The following is an 18,177-nucleotide window of genomic DNA, read 5'->3' as shown; positions in this document are numbered from 1 at the left end:
AAGGTATAAAATGATTCCAATTCCCAGAAAGCTGGGTGTGTGTTGGTGAAGTTCACATGATGAATTGTTTGTGAGACTACAGCAGCCTGAGGTACAAGGTGTTTGTTGTATGCATTATGGAAATTTTCTGAAGAATTATTTTTTTTGTTAAAACTGGACTTCCTGAAATAAACTCCTTGGATTCTTTTCATCAATCAAGGTCCGATTGTTTTTTTGAAAAAATCCCATGCTTCACAGTCTTCAAGACGGCTTGTGACAGTCCTCTATTTCTCAATAGGGACTGGTCAACCTCCAGGCTGTCAGGTTGAGTCTCCTCAGATCCTGGCATCTCAGCTCTCCTTGGGTTACCAGGTCTGGGAGTGGGGGAAGCCTCCAATATATGCCCTGACTCATTTGTATGAGCTGAGCAAACCAAGCCCTTTTTGGCCAGAACGGGATTATGGCTATTCCCGAGGCTTGGTCCTGTCTTATTTTTATCAATACCTTCGGTATGATTGGAATTGGAGGGAATATGTAAAACAGCCTGAACCTCCATGGGATGGACAGGGCATCCACCGCCAAGGGATTGTCCTCCTGGTACAGAGAGCAGAAGGTCCCCACCTTGGCGTTGAGTCGGGTAGCCATAAGATCGACCTCCGGGAGACCCCATCTCTGGACGATCTGTTGAAATACGTCTGGATTGAGAGACCATTCTCCTGATACGGTAATACCCTGACTCAGCTGATCCGCTACTATGTTCAGGGAGCCCTTTATGTGAACAGCGGATAACTGGACCAGATTCTTCTCCGCCTAGGCAAATATGAGATTCGTCTCTCTCAGCAAGGTTGGTGACCTGGTGCCCCCTTGTTTGTTTATATAGACTACCACCGTCATATTGTCTGACCGGTTTTTGACAGACTTGCCTTTCAATTCTGGGGCAAAGTGTACTAGGGCCAGGTACACTGCTCTGAGTTCCTTGAGATTGGATGACCCCAGCTCCGGACATCTCCATCGTCCTTGTACAGTTTTGTCTTGACAATGGGCTCCCCATCCCCACTGGGATGCATCTGTTGTCAACAGGGTCCACACTGTCGGGACCGTGGACCTTCCGTCTTTCAGGTGTATCCACCATCTGAGGGAAAGACGGGTAGCGGGAGAAAGGCAGATCTTCTTGTGCAATCCCCGTGGAGACCTGTTCCAGGTTCTCAACACTTCCATCTGCAGGGGACGCAAATGCCATAAAGTCCAAGGCACCGCCCTGGCCGAGGATGACATCAGGCCCAGGACTCTCATGGCGGTCCAGATGGTTACCTGCCGAGTGCGCAATAGGAATCGTGCACTGGCTTGGATTCTTTCCTTCCTTGGACTGGAGAGGAAGATCTGCATCGCTTCTGAATCCACTATAAATCCGAGGAATTTTCTTCAGGTGGATGGAACGATTTCGGACTTCTCCCAATTGATAATCCTAACTCCTGTAGGAAGTTGATGGCAAGGTTGAGCTGCTGGAGGAGGGCAGCAGGAGACTGAGCTTTCAGTAGGCAGTCGTCTAGATAAGGGACGATGAAAAGACCCTGAAGTCTGAGGGCCGCGGCGACCGGAGAAATCACCTTGGTGAATACCAGTGGGGCGGATGTGATGCCGAATGGCAGAGCTGTGAATTGATAGTGCTCCCTGTGGCCGGCCATAGCGACGGCAATCCTGAGGAACTTCCTGTGGAAATGAGCAATGGGGACATGTAGATAGGCGTCCTTCAAATCGAGGGTAACCATCACCTCTCCTGGCTGAAGAAACACAGCCACGGAATCCACGGTTTCCATTCGAAATGACCTCTTCCTGATAAACCGATTGAGGTACCTCAGATCTATTATCATCCTCCAGCCCCCGGTGAACTTGGGGACCAGAAAGACGGGGGAGTAGACTCCCAGACTGAGGTCTGAGGCTGGTACCTTCTCCAGGGCGCCCTTGGTAACATATTCGGCAACCAAGGCTTCTAGACTGGCCTGCTGAGAAGGTGGAAGAGTTTGGGTGGAAACGAACCGATCTGGAGGTGGAAGATGAAAGTCGATGTGATACCCGTGTTGTATGATCTTCAACACCCATGGGTCTTGGACATGGGTGAACCATGCTCTGGAAAAGGAGGAAAGACGTCCACCCACAGGAAGGGGGGCCACAGGGAGCTGCCCCACGTCAAAACTCAGGCTTCCTCTTGGTGTCCTCCTTGGAAGCGCCACGACCAGCTCCCCTAGGGCGATATCTAAAACGCCGTTGTTGGGAAGGGCGTCTATAATTAGAGGAAGAACCTCTGCCTCTAGGGGGAGCACGTCTGCCCCTGGATGCTTGAGGTAGGGACCTTCCCCTACCTTCAGCTAATCCCTCCATAATGGCGTCTAAGCTTTGGCCAGACACCCTTCCCGGCTCAAAGGGGAGAGCACAGAGTGCTGCTTTAGACGCAAAATCTGCCCGCCAAGGCTTTAGCCAAAGGGGTCTACGGGCCGCAGTAGACAACGCCATAGATTTGGCGGAGATTTTAAATTGATGGCAGGAGGATTCCGCCAAATAATCTGCAGCCCTATGAACTCTTTTCATAGAGGCCAGAATCTCATCTCTGTCTACGCCCAAGTCTATATCCCGCTCCAAGGCGGCTAAGCGGTTGCGCAAAAAGTCACCAACCATAGAGGAGGCTATGGCCACAGAGGCTTGCGCGGAGGAAGCTGAGTAGACCTTCTTCAGAACGGAGTCCGCCCTATGATCCAGAGGGTCCTGAAGATTTGAACCATCTTCCAAGGGCACCAGGGTTCTGCGGGACAGCTTTGCTACGGCCAAATCCACCTTCGGGGGAGGCCCCCAGGAATCCCACTGGGTAGTGTTAATAGGAAACAAACTCTTGAAGATCCTGGAAAGCGAATGTCCTTTCTCTGGCTGTTTCCACTGCTGCACCATAAGGTCGGTCAGCGTGGCGTCCGCATGGAAGGCAATATGTCCCCCAGAGGCAGACGTGGAGGCTTCCCCGTCAACATCTCGGCCCACTGTAGACCGGATGGACTTCAGCAGCCTGCCCGTTTGTTCATAATGGAACGCAGTTCTGCTGGAATAACTGAGTCGTCCTCGGAGGAATCATCCTCTGCCACCCGCAGGTGTTACAAGGGGGGGGGGAGAGACGAGGAACGGAGCTCAGAGCATGGTCTCCTCGTGAGCTGAGACAAGGTGCAATGGATCCCTTTGAGGGAATCATCCTGCAAAACAAAAAGGAGAGTACAAGCAAGGGAAAAACTATTTACCCAAGCGATGCCCAAACTCACCATCTCCTTGACCCATGCATCATATCTCTGGGAGAGGGCTCCACAGGTGGAGGACCTCTGCACCCGCGACAATGGGCCCACTCATAGCCTGAAAATAGGCAAGTTATAGGACCAGTAGTACCCCGCAGGGCACAACCTTTCAAGCCGCTACCTACCATCAGGGAGCGGTGTGTCGCAATCGAAGCAGGAAAGATGTTTCCTCTTGGAAGAGGTTTTCCTCCTACCATCCCCAGGAGGGGTAGTAGAGGATGACATATCCTACAGAGAGAGATAATAGACCATGCAACACTGTCACCATGACATCATACCAGCTTTTAAAAAAAAAGGGTAAATCTTACCAGGTCCTGTAGACCGGACAGAGAGGTGACTTGGCGCCCAACGTGCGACTCGAACCCACGACCTTGAGATTAAGAGTCTCATGCTCTACCGACTGAGCTAGCCGGGCTGGCGCTGTGAACAGGATCTGAACCTGTGCGGGGAGACCCCATTGGATTTCGAGTCCAAAACCTTAACCACTCGGCCATCACAGCCGGTTCCCAATAAAGTTTGCAAACTGGAAAAGAGTTCAAGATCAATGAACACCACAATCGCACGCCTTCAGCAGATACTGCAGGAAGGTCTCTGACACCAGGCCAGCCAGCCTCTTAATTCTGGCCGGCTGGAAGTGGGCGGAGCCACAATCAAAGCAGGTGAGGCAACCTGCCCAGACAACTAACCCTGTAATCAGGAGTCTGCAAAGATATACATTCCCCCCCACCAAGAGGCCCTTAACACGGGCACTTACCCCCACATCTCCCCGTCTTTTCCGGCCTTTAATAAGGCCTGAATCTTCCCTGAGTGAGCGGCCGCCAGCGCCAGGCCGTTGCCATGGCGCTATGATACTTCCGGCGAAACCGGAAGTGCGCGCTTACAGCGGCCGGCGGGGAACAGGATACACAATAGTGTGGTTCCACCCGCCGGCAGTCCGCGCGGCCACCAGAGGCGGCATGCGGAGTCCCCGGACTCTCACCAAAATGTCAGGTAAGTCACAAGGAGCAGGGGAGCGGAGGAGAGGGGGGGCAGGGGGGATAGAGGGGGGTAGCCACACATGGCTAACAAGCACCTTCTCCCCGCAGGGCACAGAAGGTGACAAGAAGAAAACAACCGCTCAGGAGGTGAGTGATCCTGCTGAGCTTCTCAAAGAGGACACAAGTCCTCCCACCTGTCCTCTGTCCACACAGGACAGAAAAAAACACGCAGAGGGGAGGTTCTTGTGCCCTCTTATAGGGCCTGCCACGCATTTGATTGGCTAATTAAATATCCGCCTGTCCTACCAGCACACAGGGGCAGAAATACCCCACATTGTGCCGCTGTTGAGGACGACAGGGAATACGTGTTACAGATTTAGGGTGGTATAGTAAATTTATTACAGGTAGAAGGCAATATGGATTGAGAAAAGTACTTATAAATGAGGAAAACAGTATATATGACTAAAATGTAATAACTCATTAAATTCATATTGTATTCATTTTTATTTTAGCTCTTTTTTTAATGGAGAAAATATCTTTTACTCTGGCATCAACAAATGACACTATCACAAGCAACGTACAATCAACTAATTCATCTTCTGATCAAACCCACAACATTGACAACTATTTTCTTTCAATTGTGGACAATGACATAATAAACGTAAGTAATATTAAAACTACAATATCTTACCCTCAGCAGAACTTGGGGAACTTGGTTGTAAATGATCAGTTCCCCTACAGCGCCGTCACCAAAATGAAATATTACACTATTCGCACTGAAATCAAAGGATTGTCTGTAAATGAATATATAAAATGTTTTTCCTAAACCAGAATACGGCTTTAGATGACATTATCAATGCTAGGCAGTGTCAGGCAGACGTCATACTGCTCCATATGAGAGCTACGTGTTTTATACTAAGAAGCAGATCACATTCTGTCAGATTTATTAGGCTTCTCTGCTATATTTTCTGACTGAATCCAAAAGCCTCCGCATGTAAGAATGTAAGAAAAAATTCTCTCATTCAATTCCAGTAAAAAGAGATGGTAATAAAAGATACAGTTTGTTAGGCTGAAAATACTCATCAATCCATTCAATTCAGCCTATTATCCTGTAGTGTTGATCCAGAAGAAGACAAAAATCTTATAAAGTGGAGGCCAATTTTTTCATAAATTAAGTTAAAAATTATTTCCCGACTCTAATCTGGTGAAACTAGCCCAAGAATTGTGACATCTTTGTTCTGTTCAGGTGCCCCAAAACCATACACAATATTCCATGGGCGCTCTGACAAGTGATTTGTATGGTGGCACAACTGTGTCACCTTTCATGCACCTCATGATTCTATTTGCCTTAGCAGCAGCTGCCTGTCACTGGTGGGTACTTTCAACTTAGGCTACATTCAGACGACAGAAGTGTAAAACGGATGTAAAAAATGGATGTTTTTCATGGCCGTCTTGCACCCGCTTTCACGGATTCCCCATACATTTGCATGTATGGAAGGATCCGTGAAAACAGTCAAAATTAGCACAAGACCTATATTTTGATGGTCTGTGACAATGGAAGATAACGGTGATGTGAATAGCTCCCATTTACTGACATTGAATTAAATTCTCCTGTGTGACGTCCATTAAAAAAACGGACATCACACAGCTATTAATCTCTCTTGTACTATTCATCTACCAAAAAAAATATTTTCCTGTGAAAACTTTCTACAAAATTATTTATAAACCTCTGGGGTGCTCCGACCCCGGTGGAGATCCAAGGAACATGCATTGAGATAGTCAGGACCTATAAGTACCTGGGTGTGCTCCTCAATAATAAACTAGACTGGGCTGATCACCTGGAGGCGCTGCACAGAAAGGGCCACAGCAGACTCTACCTGCTCAGGGCCTTCGGAGTCCAGGGGCCACTTCTTAGGGCCTTTTTCAACTCTGTGGTTGCTTCAGCCATCTTTTTCGGTGTGGCCTGCTGGGGGAGCAGTATATCAACCAGGGACAGAAATAGACTTGACAGGCTGATCAGAAGGGCCAGCTCTGTCCTGGGGAGCCCCTGGACTCAGTACAGGTGGTGGGTGACAGAAGGACACTGTCTGTGGTGACCTCCATGCGGGAGAACAAATCCCACCCCATGTATGGGACCCTGATGGGACTTGGCAGCACTGTAAGTGACCGTCTGCTTCACCCCAAGTGTGAGAAGGAACGCTATAACATGCTGAAATTTCCCCACTGTGGGACTATTAAAGGATTATCTTATCTTATCTTATTAAAAAGAACAGGGTCCAATACTAACCCCTAAGGAACCCAAGTAGTAATGGTGACCCAGGCTGACTATGGACTGTTGATAACCCACAGTTTTCTATGACTGAGATGGTTACTTATCCACTTACAGTCTGAGAATTCTCGTTTTATGTACCAAAGCTATGCAGTACATTATCAAATGCCTTTGAAAAATCAAGATATACGATGTCCACCGCCTCACCCAGGTCCTGTCTAGTATATACCTCCTCATAGAAGCTGATCAGATGAGTCTGACAGGGCTGATCCTTCATGAACCCATGAAAATAGAGAGGTATACTTTTATTAAACTTCACATACTCCACAATAGTATTCAGCAAACAATTTACCCACAGAACATTGTGAATTAAATCACATGTATTAAAGGGTTGCATAATAATGTTTTATAATGTAATAAAAGGGGTCTGCCTCCATAACCCAGCAGTTGGATAGGTCATAGTCACCTATGGCCAGTGTTTTCCCCTTGTGATTTGGTACCTCCATTGCCAAGTTATCATTTTTTTGCCAATATGCAAATCAACACTTTAAACCAATAAGGATACAGCCAATGCACCAAAAACATCATAGGGATATCTTAGCAATGGAAGCATCGATACACAAGGGGAAATCAGCACTTTATTCAAGTGACACTAACCTATCTGTGGGTCGGCTTGATATGCTGTGTTCTGGAGACAGACTCCATTTACACCTTATTAAGATATAATACAGACAATTTGTTCAAAATGGTTGTATCATGAGATACTGAAAGCCAACTTGGCTATAGGGGAAATGTAGTACAACCGTTCAAGAGAACTATTATCCATTTAATGCATGATGTCTGGAGTCAGGAGACACTGCGGAAAAAACCTCTGCGGAAAAGCTGCGTTTTTGAAAAATGTTCACGTTTTTGAAAAACGCAGCATGTCAATTATAGTTGCGGAAACGCTGAGTTTTTCCCTGCATAGATTTCTATGGACAGTGTGAAAACCGCAGCACAAACGCAACATGATAAATATGTTGCGGAAACTCCGCAGAAACGCCTCAGAAAAGCATCAAAACCCGCAGACATAAACTCATTGTTTTGCTTTCAACAGAGTTTTCCTCCACTGACTTTCTGTTATAATTATATCTACGGAAAAGCTGCCGGCGTATCCGTAGATATAACTGACATGCTGCGATTTTCAAAACCACGACGATAGCAGCGTGTCCGCACTGGGATTTTTTCCGCAAAGTAGGCATTGGATTCGCATGAATCCCATCCACTTTGCAAGTACTGTAAAACGCCACAATTTTTCCCCGCAGCATTTCCGGCCCGTGGGGCCCCAACCTAAATAACAGAGGACCATAATTCCTTAGGATTTTCAACATAGCCTTTTAATTACCTTTATTGCACATGAGAAACTCGAGAAAAAAAGCAATGAAACACTCAATATAAAACTCATGAATTTCCGCAGCACAAAACTGAAAAACGCATGTACATGCGCGTTTTTTTCCGCGACAGAAAATGCAGCATTTTCTCTGTGTTTTTTTACGCTGCGGCTTTTTTGCTGCGTTTCTGCAACGTGGGGCTGCGGAAATGCAGCTTTTTTTTCTTGCAGATTTTGTTGCGTTTTTTTGAGCCAAAGCCTAGAATGACTACAAGAAAAATGGGAGATATATATAAAGTTCTTATACTTCTCCCTTCTGCTCAATCCACTCCTGGCTTTGGCTTAAAAAACCACAACAAAATCTGCAACATCTGAAACTCAACATGTGTAATCCTTTTCTCCCGTCATTTGTATCAAATGAAGATACCATACATATAAGCTGGTCAACTGGTCTTACTGATTCGGCCAAACTTCACCTAATGTGTATGGTTAACTTTTTACATACAAATTTTACAAATTTCACTATAACTTAGGTTCAGTCAAGTTGCTGAGAACTTTGAATCCTCAGATAAGGCCTGGTGTGACCGCCAACTTTTCCCAACTGCCGCATGCTGTGTATATATGCTTGAAGAAATGTCTTTTCTATAGCATTCTGTCTTCAGAAAAGAATCTTCATGGGTTCAGACCTGCGGAGTTCTCTACACAATGAATCTACAGCCAGCTTGTCATAAAAAAGTGTCTCTATGAGCGATAGAAGGTTATTTCAAATGCCACACACCACACTTAGATATGAAAGATGTACTAGTTGTTTTGGGGGCCGTGCTTCTGTTCTCGCTTTCCTGATTTGATGATATTTCATATGGCCCCCTGTGTCAGTATCACTGTAGATTGAGACAATAAAAAAGATTTCTATACTATGGGCAGAGGAATATTTTAACTGAGTACATAAAATATGAATTCTTCTGCTTGTTCACAACCTTCATACTTAAGGTAAATCAAACAGATTGGGTCAGAGTGACACATTTTATATGTCCCTGGGGTCAGGAGGCAGTAAATAACCGACTAAGACTAGTTCATTCCCTTTAGACCAGAGTTTTTCATTTTTAATGTGCGGATCACACTGAGCTTCTGAAAATAAAATGCTTTGGTAATAATATTTTTAGTACTATTTCTTTCTCTGCTGTTCTGAAGAATGAATGCATAGTATATTCACTTTATTTTATGAGTGCTCCTTAATCCTATTCTCCTAGAGGGCTTTCCAGGAGCTCCTGCAGTATATAAAATATTTAACAATGAAGGTTATTATAAAGCGCTCCTGTGCACTGCTTACAATGAGAGGCTTCGGTATTTACTAGATAGACAAGAAGCCGTAACTACGTGACTTGTTATGCAATACTATGAATTGCTGCAATATTATATGCTAGAATTGGGCCAATTTTCCACCCCCTTGTTTGCTAACAATGCCATTTTTCTGTATTGGGAAGCCTTATGCTGTGGATAAGTTAATCCAGGGCTGCATACCCTTTCTTCAGGGGCCCTATAGACATTGTATGGCTACCTCAATGGTACTTACACATGCTCATATGCACTGTTATACAGTCCTATGAAAAAGTTTGGGCACCCCTATTAATCTTAATCATTTTTAGTTCTAAATATTTTGGTGTTTGCAACAGCCATTTCAGTTTGATATATCTAATAACTGATGGACACAGTAATATTTCAGGATTGAAATGAGGTTTATTGTACTAACAGAAAATGCGCAATATGCATTAAACCAAAATTTGACCGGTGCAAAAATATGGGCACCTCAACAGAAAAGTGACATTAATCTTAAGTACATCCTCCTTTTGCAAAGATAACAGCCTCTAGTCGCTACCTGTAGCTTTTAATCAGTTCCTGGATCCTGGATGAAGGTATTTTGGACCATTTCTTTCTACAAAACAATTCAAGTTCAGTTAAGTCTGATGGTCGCCGAACATGGACAGCCCGCTCTCAAATGATCTGAAAACAAAGATTGTTCAACATAGTTGTTCAGGGGAAGGATACAAAACGTTGTCTCAGAGATTTAACCTGTCAGTTTCCACTGTGAGGAACATAGTAAGGAAATGGAAGACCACAGGGACAGTTCTTGTTAAGCCCAGAAGTGGCAGGCCAAGAAAAATATCAGAAAGGCAGAGAAGAAGAATGGTGAGAACAGTCAAGGACAATCCACAGACCACCTCCAAAGAGCTGCAGCATCATCTTGCTGCAGATGGTGTCACTGTGCATCGGTCAACTATACAGCGCACTTTGCACAAATAGAAGCTGTATGGGAGAGTGATGAGAAAGAAGCCGTTTCTGCACGTACGCCACAAATAGAGTTGCCTGAGGTATGAAAAAGCACATTTGGACAAGGCAGCTTCATTTTGGAAACAAAAATTGAGTTGTTTGGTTATAAAAAAAAGGCGTTATGCATGGCATCCAAAAAGAAACAGCATTCCAAGAAAAACACATGCTACCCACTGTAAAATTTGGTGGAGGTTCCATCATGCTTTGGGGCTGTGTGGCCAATGCCGGCATCGGGAATCTTGTTAAAGTTGAGGGTCGCATGGATTCCACTCAGTATCAGCAGATTCTTGAGAATAATGTTCAAGAATCAGTGACGAAGTTGAAGTTACGCCGGGGATGGATATTTCAGCAAGACAATGATCCAAAACACCGCTCCAAATCCTCAGGCATTCATGCAGAGGAACAATTACAATGTTCTGGAATGGCCATCCCAGTCCCCAGACCTGAATATCATTGAACATCTGTGGGATGATTTGAAGCGGGCTGTCCATGCTCGGCGACCATCTAACTTAACTGAACTTGAATTGTTTGTCCAAAATACCTTTATCCAGGATCCAGGAACTGATTAAAAGCTACAGGAAGCGACTAGAGGCTGTTGTCTTTGCAAAAGGAGGATCTACTAAATATTAATGTCACTTTTCTGTTGAGGTGCCCATACTTTTGCACCGGTCAAATTTTGGTTTAATGCATATTGCACATTTTCTGTTAGTACAATAAACCTCATTTCAATCCTGAAATATTACTGTGTCCATCAGTTATTAGATATATCAAACTGAAATGGCTGTTGCAAATACCAAAATATTTAGAACTAAAAATGATTAAGATTAATAGGGGTGCCCAAACTTTTTCATAGGACTGTACATATCCTCTATACAACTTTGTCTTATATTTCATTTGTCTACACTGAACAACTTCCATCTGCTCAGTATATACTCCTATAAGCCAGAGTGGATAGATACTATATATTTGCATGACCACGATATAATAGCACTAGAGATGAGCGAGTACTGTTCGGATCAGCCGATCCGAACAGCACGCTCGCATAGAAATGAATGGACGTAGCCGGCACGCGGGGGGTTAAGCGGCCGGCCGCCGTCAAAGCGGAAGTACCAGGTGCATCCATTCATTTCTATGGAGCGTGCTGTTCGGATCGGATGATCCGAACAGTACTCTCTCATCTCTAAATAGCACATTTCCTTTGTTCCAGCCACCCAAAGCTTTACCTGCCATTGTCAGACAATTGACAGGGGTTTTAGCAAAGTTGATGGTCACTAGTGTTGAGCGAATAGTATTCGTCGAATACTTCGCCGGCATAGGAATGCGTGTAATCAGCCGAACACCAAGGGGTTAAACGCTTTGAAGATTGGTGTTCGCCCGTTTACACGCATTCCTATGCCGGCGAGGTATTCGACGAATACTATTCGCTCAACACTATTGGTCACCCATTAAGGAGGATGTCATGTCAGGATGACTTCATTACATTAGGATGTTCTCCACGTAGCATGCTTAATCTCTTCTAGCTAGTAGCTTAGAAATACTATTAGGGCAAGAGGACTGACACTAAGGGTAGAATTGGAGCTACTATCCCCATCAAATAAAAGCACAGCAGCATCCAGAAATAAATCCAATTCTCATGGCCTTCTTATAGTCAAGTCTTCCCCTGGTAATATTGTTGAGCCTCTCTTATCCAAAGACATTGGGGCAGAGCTATTAAAGAAATACAAAAAAAGAGGAACCAATCAGGTGACTGCTTATATTTGAAACTGGTCTGCTGCAAAACATGAAAGCTTGATGCTGATTGGTTGATGTGGGGAGCCGGGCGCCACCACTTTTTCTGGGAATCCTCCTATATTCAAAATTGTTTAAATTATTGCAAATTTTCTATATTCTGCAGTTGCCCTTTCAGTCTGTAAACCATGTCATTTTAATCAAGTGTAATTGGTTTCTGAATTGCTTTGAAATCTTTTAGTGTAAAGTGCTGTAAAAGTGCAACATTATTATTAATAATACAATTAATGAGACTGCTTCTTTTTATAGTTTTGACCTTTCTTTTAATGTATTCAATATAAAATTATCTTCCTCTAGCAACTTTGCATTGGAACAGGCATTCTTAAACTTAGATTTACTTTGAATAAAAAAATAGATTCCATATTTAACAGATTTATAGTGTTAATATTAATGGCTGGAGCGCTTCCATGTCCCAGCACTTTCACATATAATTAATATATTCATTTAATTTTAATTGCTTAATTGTAAAGAGATATCACAGCAGAAGATTAAAGTGTAGTTGACCTTGCAATGATTTGATCCTTTAACCTCCACGGATTTTGGCAATAAACCCTCTTAAAACACAGGCGTGACATATTTCCCTGTGGTCTCCCATCTAAGTTAACAATATCCTAATATGACCTTCAAATAACAGTTGAAGGAGTAAGACACCTGTATAATATATGATTTTATAGTTGTCCATAGCTATTAGTATTACATTTAGCAGAAATTCAAAAAATAACATTTTTATGAGGATATTAATTCATGTTTTTCTCCTGAGAGATTATGTAAAACCTTTGAATTTCACTTACAAGTATCATAATATAATTAATAAAACATCACTATAATTTCCTACTGCTGCCCTCTTACGGCAGTGAACTCATTCGGGAACCTATACCAGTGTTAACCCATGAGCCCCGGAGTAGAGATGAGCCTAATTTTGCCCTCTGTGCCCCAAAATCTCTAATCTGCACCATCTAGGAGATGGCATTGATATAAAATTATCACTTACACCAGTTTTTAGCATAAATGATAGTAAATCTTCCAGGCTAGACATTATTCATATCTTTCTCTTTTTTAAGCATTCCCTGGGTTAAAGGGGTTTCCCATCTCACTGTTTCAGCTTTGCCTGCAGTCTCTTCTTCTCACTTCCTGGATCTCCCAACCACTCCCCCCACCCCAGCCTGCTGAACAACACTATGAGGTATCACAATACTTATACAGATCAGATAATTTGCAGATTCTTGTACAGAACGGATTCAGTGTTATCTGTGTGTTTACATAGAGAGATGATATACCAGGCTTTGACAGCAAACTGCAATTAGCTGAGCTGATTGTCCTGCCTGCACCGAGTAACTGCAGGGCAATCAGCGTCACTCATATGTCAGCAACAATCATACGTCACTTTCTCAGTGACGGCAGGACAATCAGCTCAGCTAATTGCAATTTGCTGTTAAAGCCTGGTCTATCGTCTCTCTATGTAAACATACAGATAACACTAAGTCCGTTCTGTACAAGAATCTGCAAGCAACACAGGTCCGTTGTTATAGCAATGCTGTGTACACAATGGGAGGAATAAGTTCACATAGCAGACAAACAAAGCAGCATTTCTAAAGCAATATATTTAGGAAAACTCTTCAATTTACTTAAGCTACCAATATAGATTCTTGAGATGGGAAAACCCCTTTAACCACTTCAGTACCGGGCCAATTTATGGTCCAGGACCAGACACATTTTAGGTTTATTTTGTATGTGCAGTTTAGAGGGCTGTAACATTTTTCTCATACGTCTCATTCAACTAATTTTTGAGTCTTTTTTCGGGGACGCATAGGGCTTTATTTTTATGTTGTTTTTATTTTCGAATGTGTTTTAATTTTTTTTATATCGGGGAAAATATAAACAAAATAGGAAGGAAATTGTGTCTGGTTTTCATTTTTTATATTTTTTTTTATTTAATAACATAAAGTGTCACTGAAAAACTTTATAAAATAGTTTTTCCTCTCCGTTACAGTAATTATTTTATATGGAGTTGTCGGGGGAGGGGCTATAACCTTTAATAACGGCATTTTATTGGGGTATTATTTTACTTTTTTTATTATAATTATTATTATTATTATTATTATTTTATTTTAAAAACATTTTTTAACTTTTTTATTAATTTTTTTATATTTTTTTTTTTTCAGATGGTGTCCCCATAAGGTCATAAGAGACCTTTGGGGACATCTGATCACTTTTTTCTTTGTTAAGGAGGCTGATCTCTCCTATAACTGGGGCTGGTACATTACCACCTCCTGCACGCTGGATACAGTCCTATGAAAAAGTTTGGGCACCCCTATTAATCTTAATCATTTTTAGTTCTAAATATTTTGGTGTTTGCAACAGCCATTTCAGTTTGATATATCTAATAACTGATGGACACAGTAATATTTCAGGATTGAAATGAGGTTTATTGTACTAACAGAAAATGCGCAATATGCATTAAACCAAAATTTGACCGGTGCAAAAATATGGGCACCTCAACAGAAAAGTGACATTAATCTTTAGTACATCCTCCTTTTGCAAAGATAACAGCCTCTAGTCGCTACCTGTAGCTTTTAATCAGTTCCTGGATCCTGGATGAAGGTATTTTGGACCATTTCTTTCTACAAAACAATTCAAGTTCAGTTAAGTTTGATGGTCGCCGAACATGGACAGCCCGCTCTCAAATGATCTGAAAACAAAGATTGTTCAACATAGTTGTTCAGGGGAAGGATACAAAACGTTGTCTCAGAGATTTAACCTGTCAGTTTCCACTGTGAGGAACATAGTAAGGAAATGGAAGACCACAGGGACAGTTCTTGTTAAGCCCAGAAGTGGCAGGCCAAGAAAAATATCAGAAAGGCAGAGAAGAAGAATGGTGAGAACAGTCAAGGACAATCCACAGACCACCTCCAAAGAGCTGCAGCATCATCTTGCTGCAGATGGTGTCACTGTGCATCGGTCAACTATACAGCGCACTTTGCACAAATAGAAGCTGTATGGGAGAGTGATGAGAAAGAAGCCGTTTCTGCACGTACGCCACAAATAGAGTTGCCTGAGGTATGAAAAAGCACATTTGGACAAGGCAGCTTCATTTTGGAAACAAAAATTGAGTTGTTTGGTTATAAAAAAAGGCGTTATGCATGGCGTCCAAAAAGAAACAGCATTCCAAGAAAAACACATGCTACCCACTGTAAAATTTGGTGGAGGTTCCATCATGCTTTGGGGCTGTGTGGCCAATGCCGGCATCGGGAATCTTGTTAAAGTTGAGGGTCGCATGGATTCCACTCAGTATCAGCAGATTCTTGAGAATAATGTTCAAGAATCAGTGACGAAGTTGAAGTTACGCCGGGGATGGATATTTCAGCAAGACAATGATCCAAAACACCGCTCCAAATCCTCAGGCATTCATGCAGAGGAACAATTACAATGTTCTGGAATGGCCATCCCAGTCCCCAGACCTGAATATCATTGAACATCTGTGGGATGATTTGAAGCGGGCTGTCCATGCTCGGCGACCATCTAACTTAACTGAACTTGAATTGTTTGTCCAAAATACCTTTATCCAGGATCCAGGAACTGATTAAAAGCTACAGGAAGCGACTAGAGGCTGTTATCTTTGCAAAAGGAGGATCTACTAAATATTAATGTCACTTTTCTGTTGAGGTGCCCATACTTTTGCACCGGTCAAATTTTGGTTTAATGCATATTGCACATTTTCTGTTAGTACAATAAACCTCATTTCAATCCTGAAATATTACTGTGTCCATCAGTTATTAGATATATCAAACTGAAATGGCTGTTGCAAATACCAAAATATTTAGAACTAAAAATTATTAAGATTAATAGGGGTGCCCAAACTTTTTCATAGGACTGTATATAGTATACAGAGCTGATCTGGGTCCTGTAGGACCCAGCAGCTCTTGCAAGACACTAAGCCTGGCGGATCACGTGACCGCTGGGTCAGAGGGCAGCCCCATCATGGTGGCACGCATAGCTGTGTATACAGCACTCATTGAGCTCTGTATACACAGCGATCGAGAAGGCAGGAAAGGGAATAAACCTTCCCTGTCTTCTCTGTGGAAGCTCCGGCTCCCAGTATCAGCAACTGCACGATCTCCGTGCAGCTTCTGTGTTCTGACAGGACGTACTGACATGTCCTGTCAGAACAAGGCAACCACTATTTGGATGTAAATAGTCTATGGGTGTACCGGAAGTGGTTAAAGATAATGTACCAAACTATAGGACTCTATGCTTAGAACATATGCCCCTGGTTTACTTGCTAAGCATATTCATAGCACTACATTGCTCCAAAAGAGGCCAAATAGCTTCTTTTGACTTGTCCAGTTGGTATTTATCAGTATGGCACAAAAAAAAAAAAAAATGGAATAGTGTAGTAGAACTATTTCGTACAGCGGTATACAGTTAATGTTCTTCCCTTCATGCCTATATAATGAGATAGGTCACAGGCCTCTGGTGGAGGCCATGTAAAATGGAGGCCATTATGGAGATGTGAAGACGGCATACAATTGACGGAATAAGAAAATATTTGGGCACTTTAGGTTATACCATTTTTCTCCCACTTGAACAACTAAGGGCTCGTTCACATCTGCGCCTGAGAGTCCGTTTTGCAGGTTTCGGTTTCCTGCACAAAACAGAGCAGGAGACGGAAAGTTGCAGGACTCTTTCAAACCCATTCATTTGAATGGGTTTGAAAGGTGTCCGGCTGTGAGCGCCGGTGAGCGTTTTATGCTCTCCGTGGCAAAACAGTTTTTTTTTTTTTTAAATGAACACAGAGTTGGACGTGCAATACTCTGTGTCCGGTTTAAAAAAAAACGGTTTCGTCGCGGAGAGCATAAAACGCTCACCGGCGCTCACAGCCAGACTCGGCATGACAGGTTTCCGTCTTCTGCATGCAGAAGACGGAAACCTGAGAACGAAGTCCGGGCGCTAGTGTGAACCCAACGTAAGACTATTTTTTAAATTGTTTATTTAATGTATGTTTCACTAGTGGTGTTATACAAAAAATGATGTCGTATGCATATGCTGAAAGCTTGAAAACACAGAAGTATGCTGTTTTTCCTGAAGGCATTAGGTGATCTTTTTCTCTCAATATGTTCTATTCTCCTCCAGGTATCTGTCAAACACAACAATACTAAATGACCATATGGTTGTACACCTTATGGCTTGGTGCGGACTCAGCTTGTGACACCAGTCTCATAACCCCCTGCACCTTCCTTACAATTAATTGACAGGGTTGGCACTGGATATAACAGTGACTTCCAGATAATGTATCCCTCCGGAGAGTAAAATGACGGCTATTTTATCTGTATGAATGAGCTGAGTAATGATTTGGACGGCTGGCCTGACACTGTAATAAAAAGATGTCAAGCTCAGTTCTATGTCACTGAGCCAGGATGGGTCTTATCTAAGACTACAACTCAACAGACCCAGAATTACTGAGCCCTAGTGTAGTCAACTGAATAAACCTTCAGGCTTTGCATTATAAATCTCTGCTGTGTGTTTAGTATCTTTATTCTCATGCAATCGGTTTCAGGCTATATCACTGGTAAACACAGATTACATCCTATATAACATTCGCAATTAGATCCAATACGTGGATGTCAGTCTCCATATTTTCATGTATGGGTATGCAGCATTCACCTAACCCTGTACATGCTATAAACATGCAAATAGCATACTTTAAAGGGATTCTACCACTAAAACACTTTTTTTTCTAGTTACCACGTCGGAATAGCCTTTAAAAAGGCTATTCGTCTCTTACCTGTGGAAGTGCTCTCCGCCGCGCCGTTCGTTCAAAATACCGGTTTGTACCGGTATGCTAATTAGTTCTCTCGCAGCGATGGGGGCGTCCCCATCGCAGGAGCAGCGATGGGGGCGTCCCCATTGCAGCTCGAAAACCGACCGCAGCGCCGCCTCTCTGGTCTTCGGTGTCCTCCCCTTGCCTCTTCAGCGTCTGTCGGACGCCTGCGCAGTATGCTCTCTGTTCGGCGAAGATTGCCGAACGTACTGCGCATGCGCGAAATTGCGATCCCAGCCATAGTGCGGGCACCGCACTTTCGCACATGCGCAGTACGTTCGGCAAGCTTCGCCGAACAGAGAGCATACTGCGCAGGCGTC

General features: G+C 43.3%; 1 protein-coding gene and 1 non-coding gene across 2 annotated transcripts in view; one reads left to right on the top strand and one right to left on the bottom strand.

Annotated features, from left to right (window-relative positions):
- ERICH6B (glutamate rich 6B) overlaps positions 1-18,177 on the top strand; it is a 102,103-nt gene that overhangs the window by 33,970 nt on the left and 49,956 nt on the right. Inside the window, exon 7 of the mRNA XM_075263135.1 lies at positions 4,798-4,946. Within this exon, the coding sequence (XP_075119236.1) occupies positions 4,798-4,946 (149 nt within the window). The remainder of the gene's footprint in view (positions 1-4,797; positions 4,947-18,177) is intronic.
- TRNAS-CGA (transfer RNA serine (anticodon CGA)) lies at positions 3,727-3,808 on the bottom strand. Its single transcript has one exon. It is a non-coding gene; the product is annotated as a tRNA-Ser (tRNA).

This window comes from Leptodactylus fuscus, chromosome 2 (genome assembly GCF_031893055.1).
Source record: "Leptodactylus fuscus isolate aLepFus1 chromosome 2, aLepFus1.hap2, whole genome shotgun sequence".
NCBI lineage: Eukaryota > Metazoa > Chordata > Amphibia > Anura > Leptodactylidae > Leptodactylus > Leptodactylus fuscus.
The sequence above is the reverse complement of the archived record's forward strand: the minus strand, read 5'-3'. Positions and strand labels throughout refer to the sequence as shown.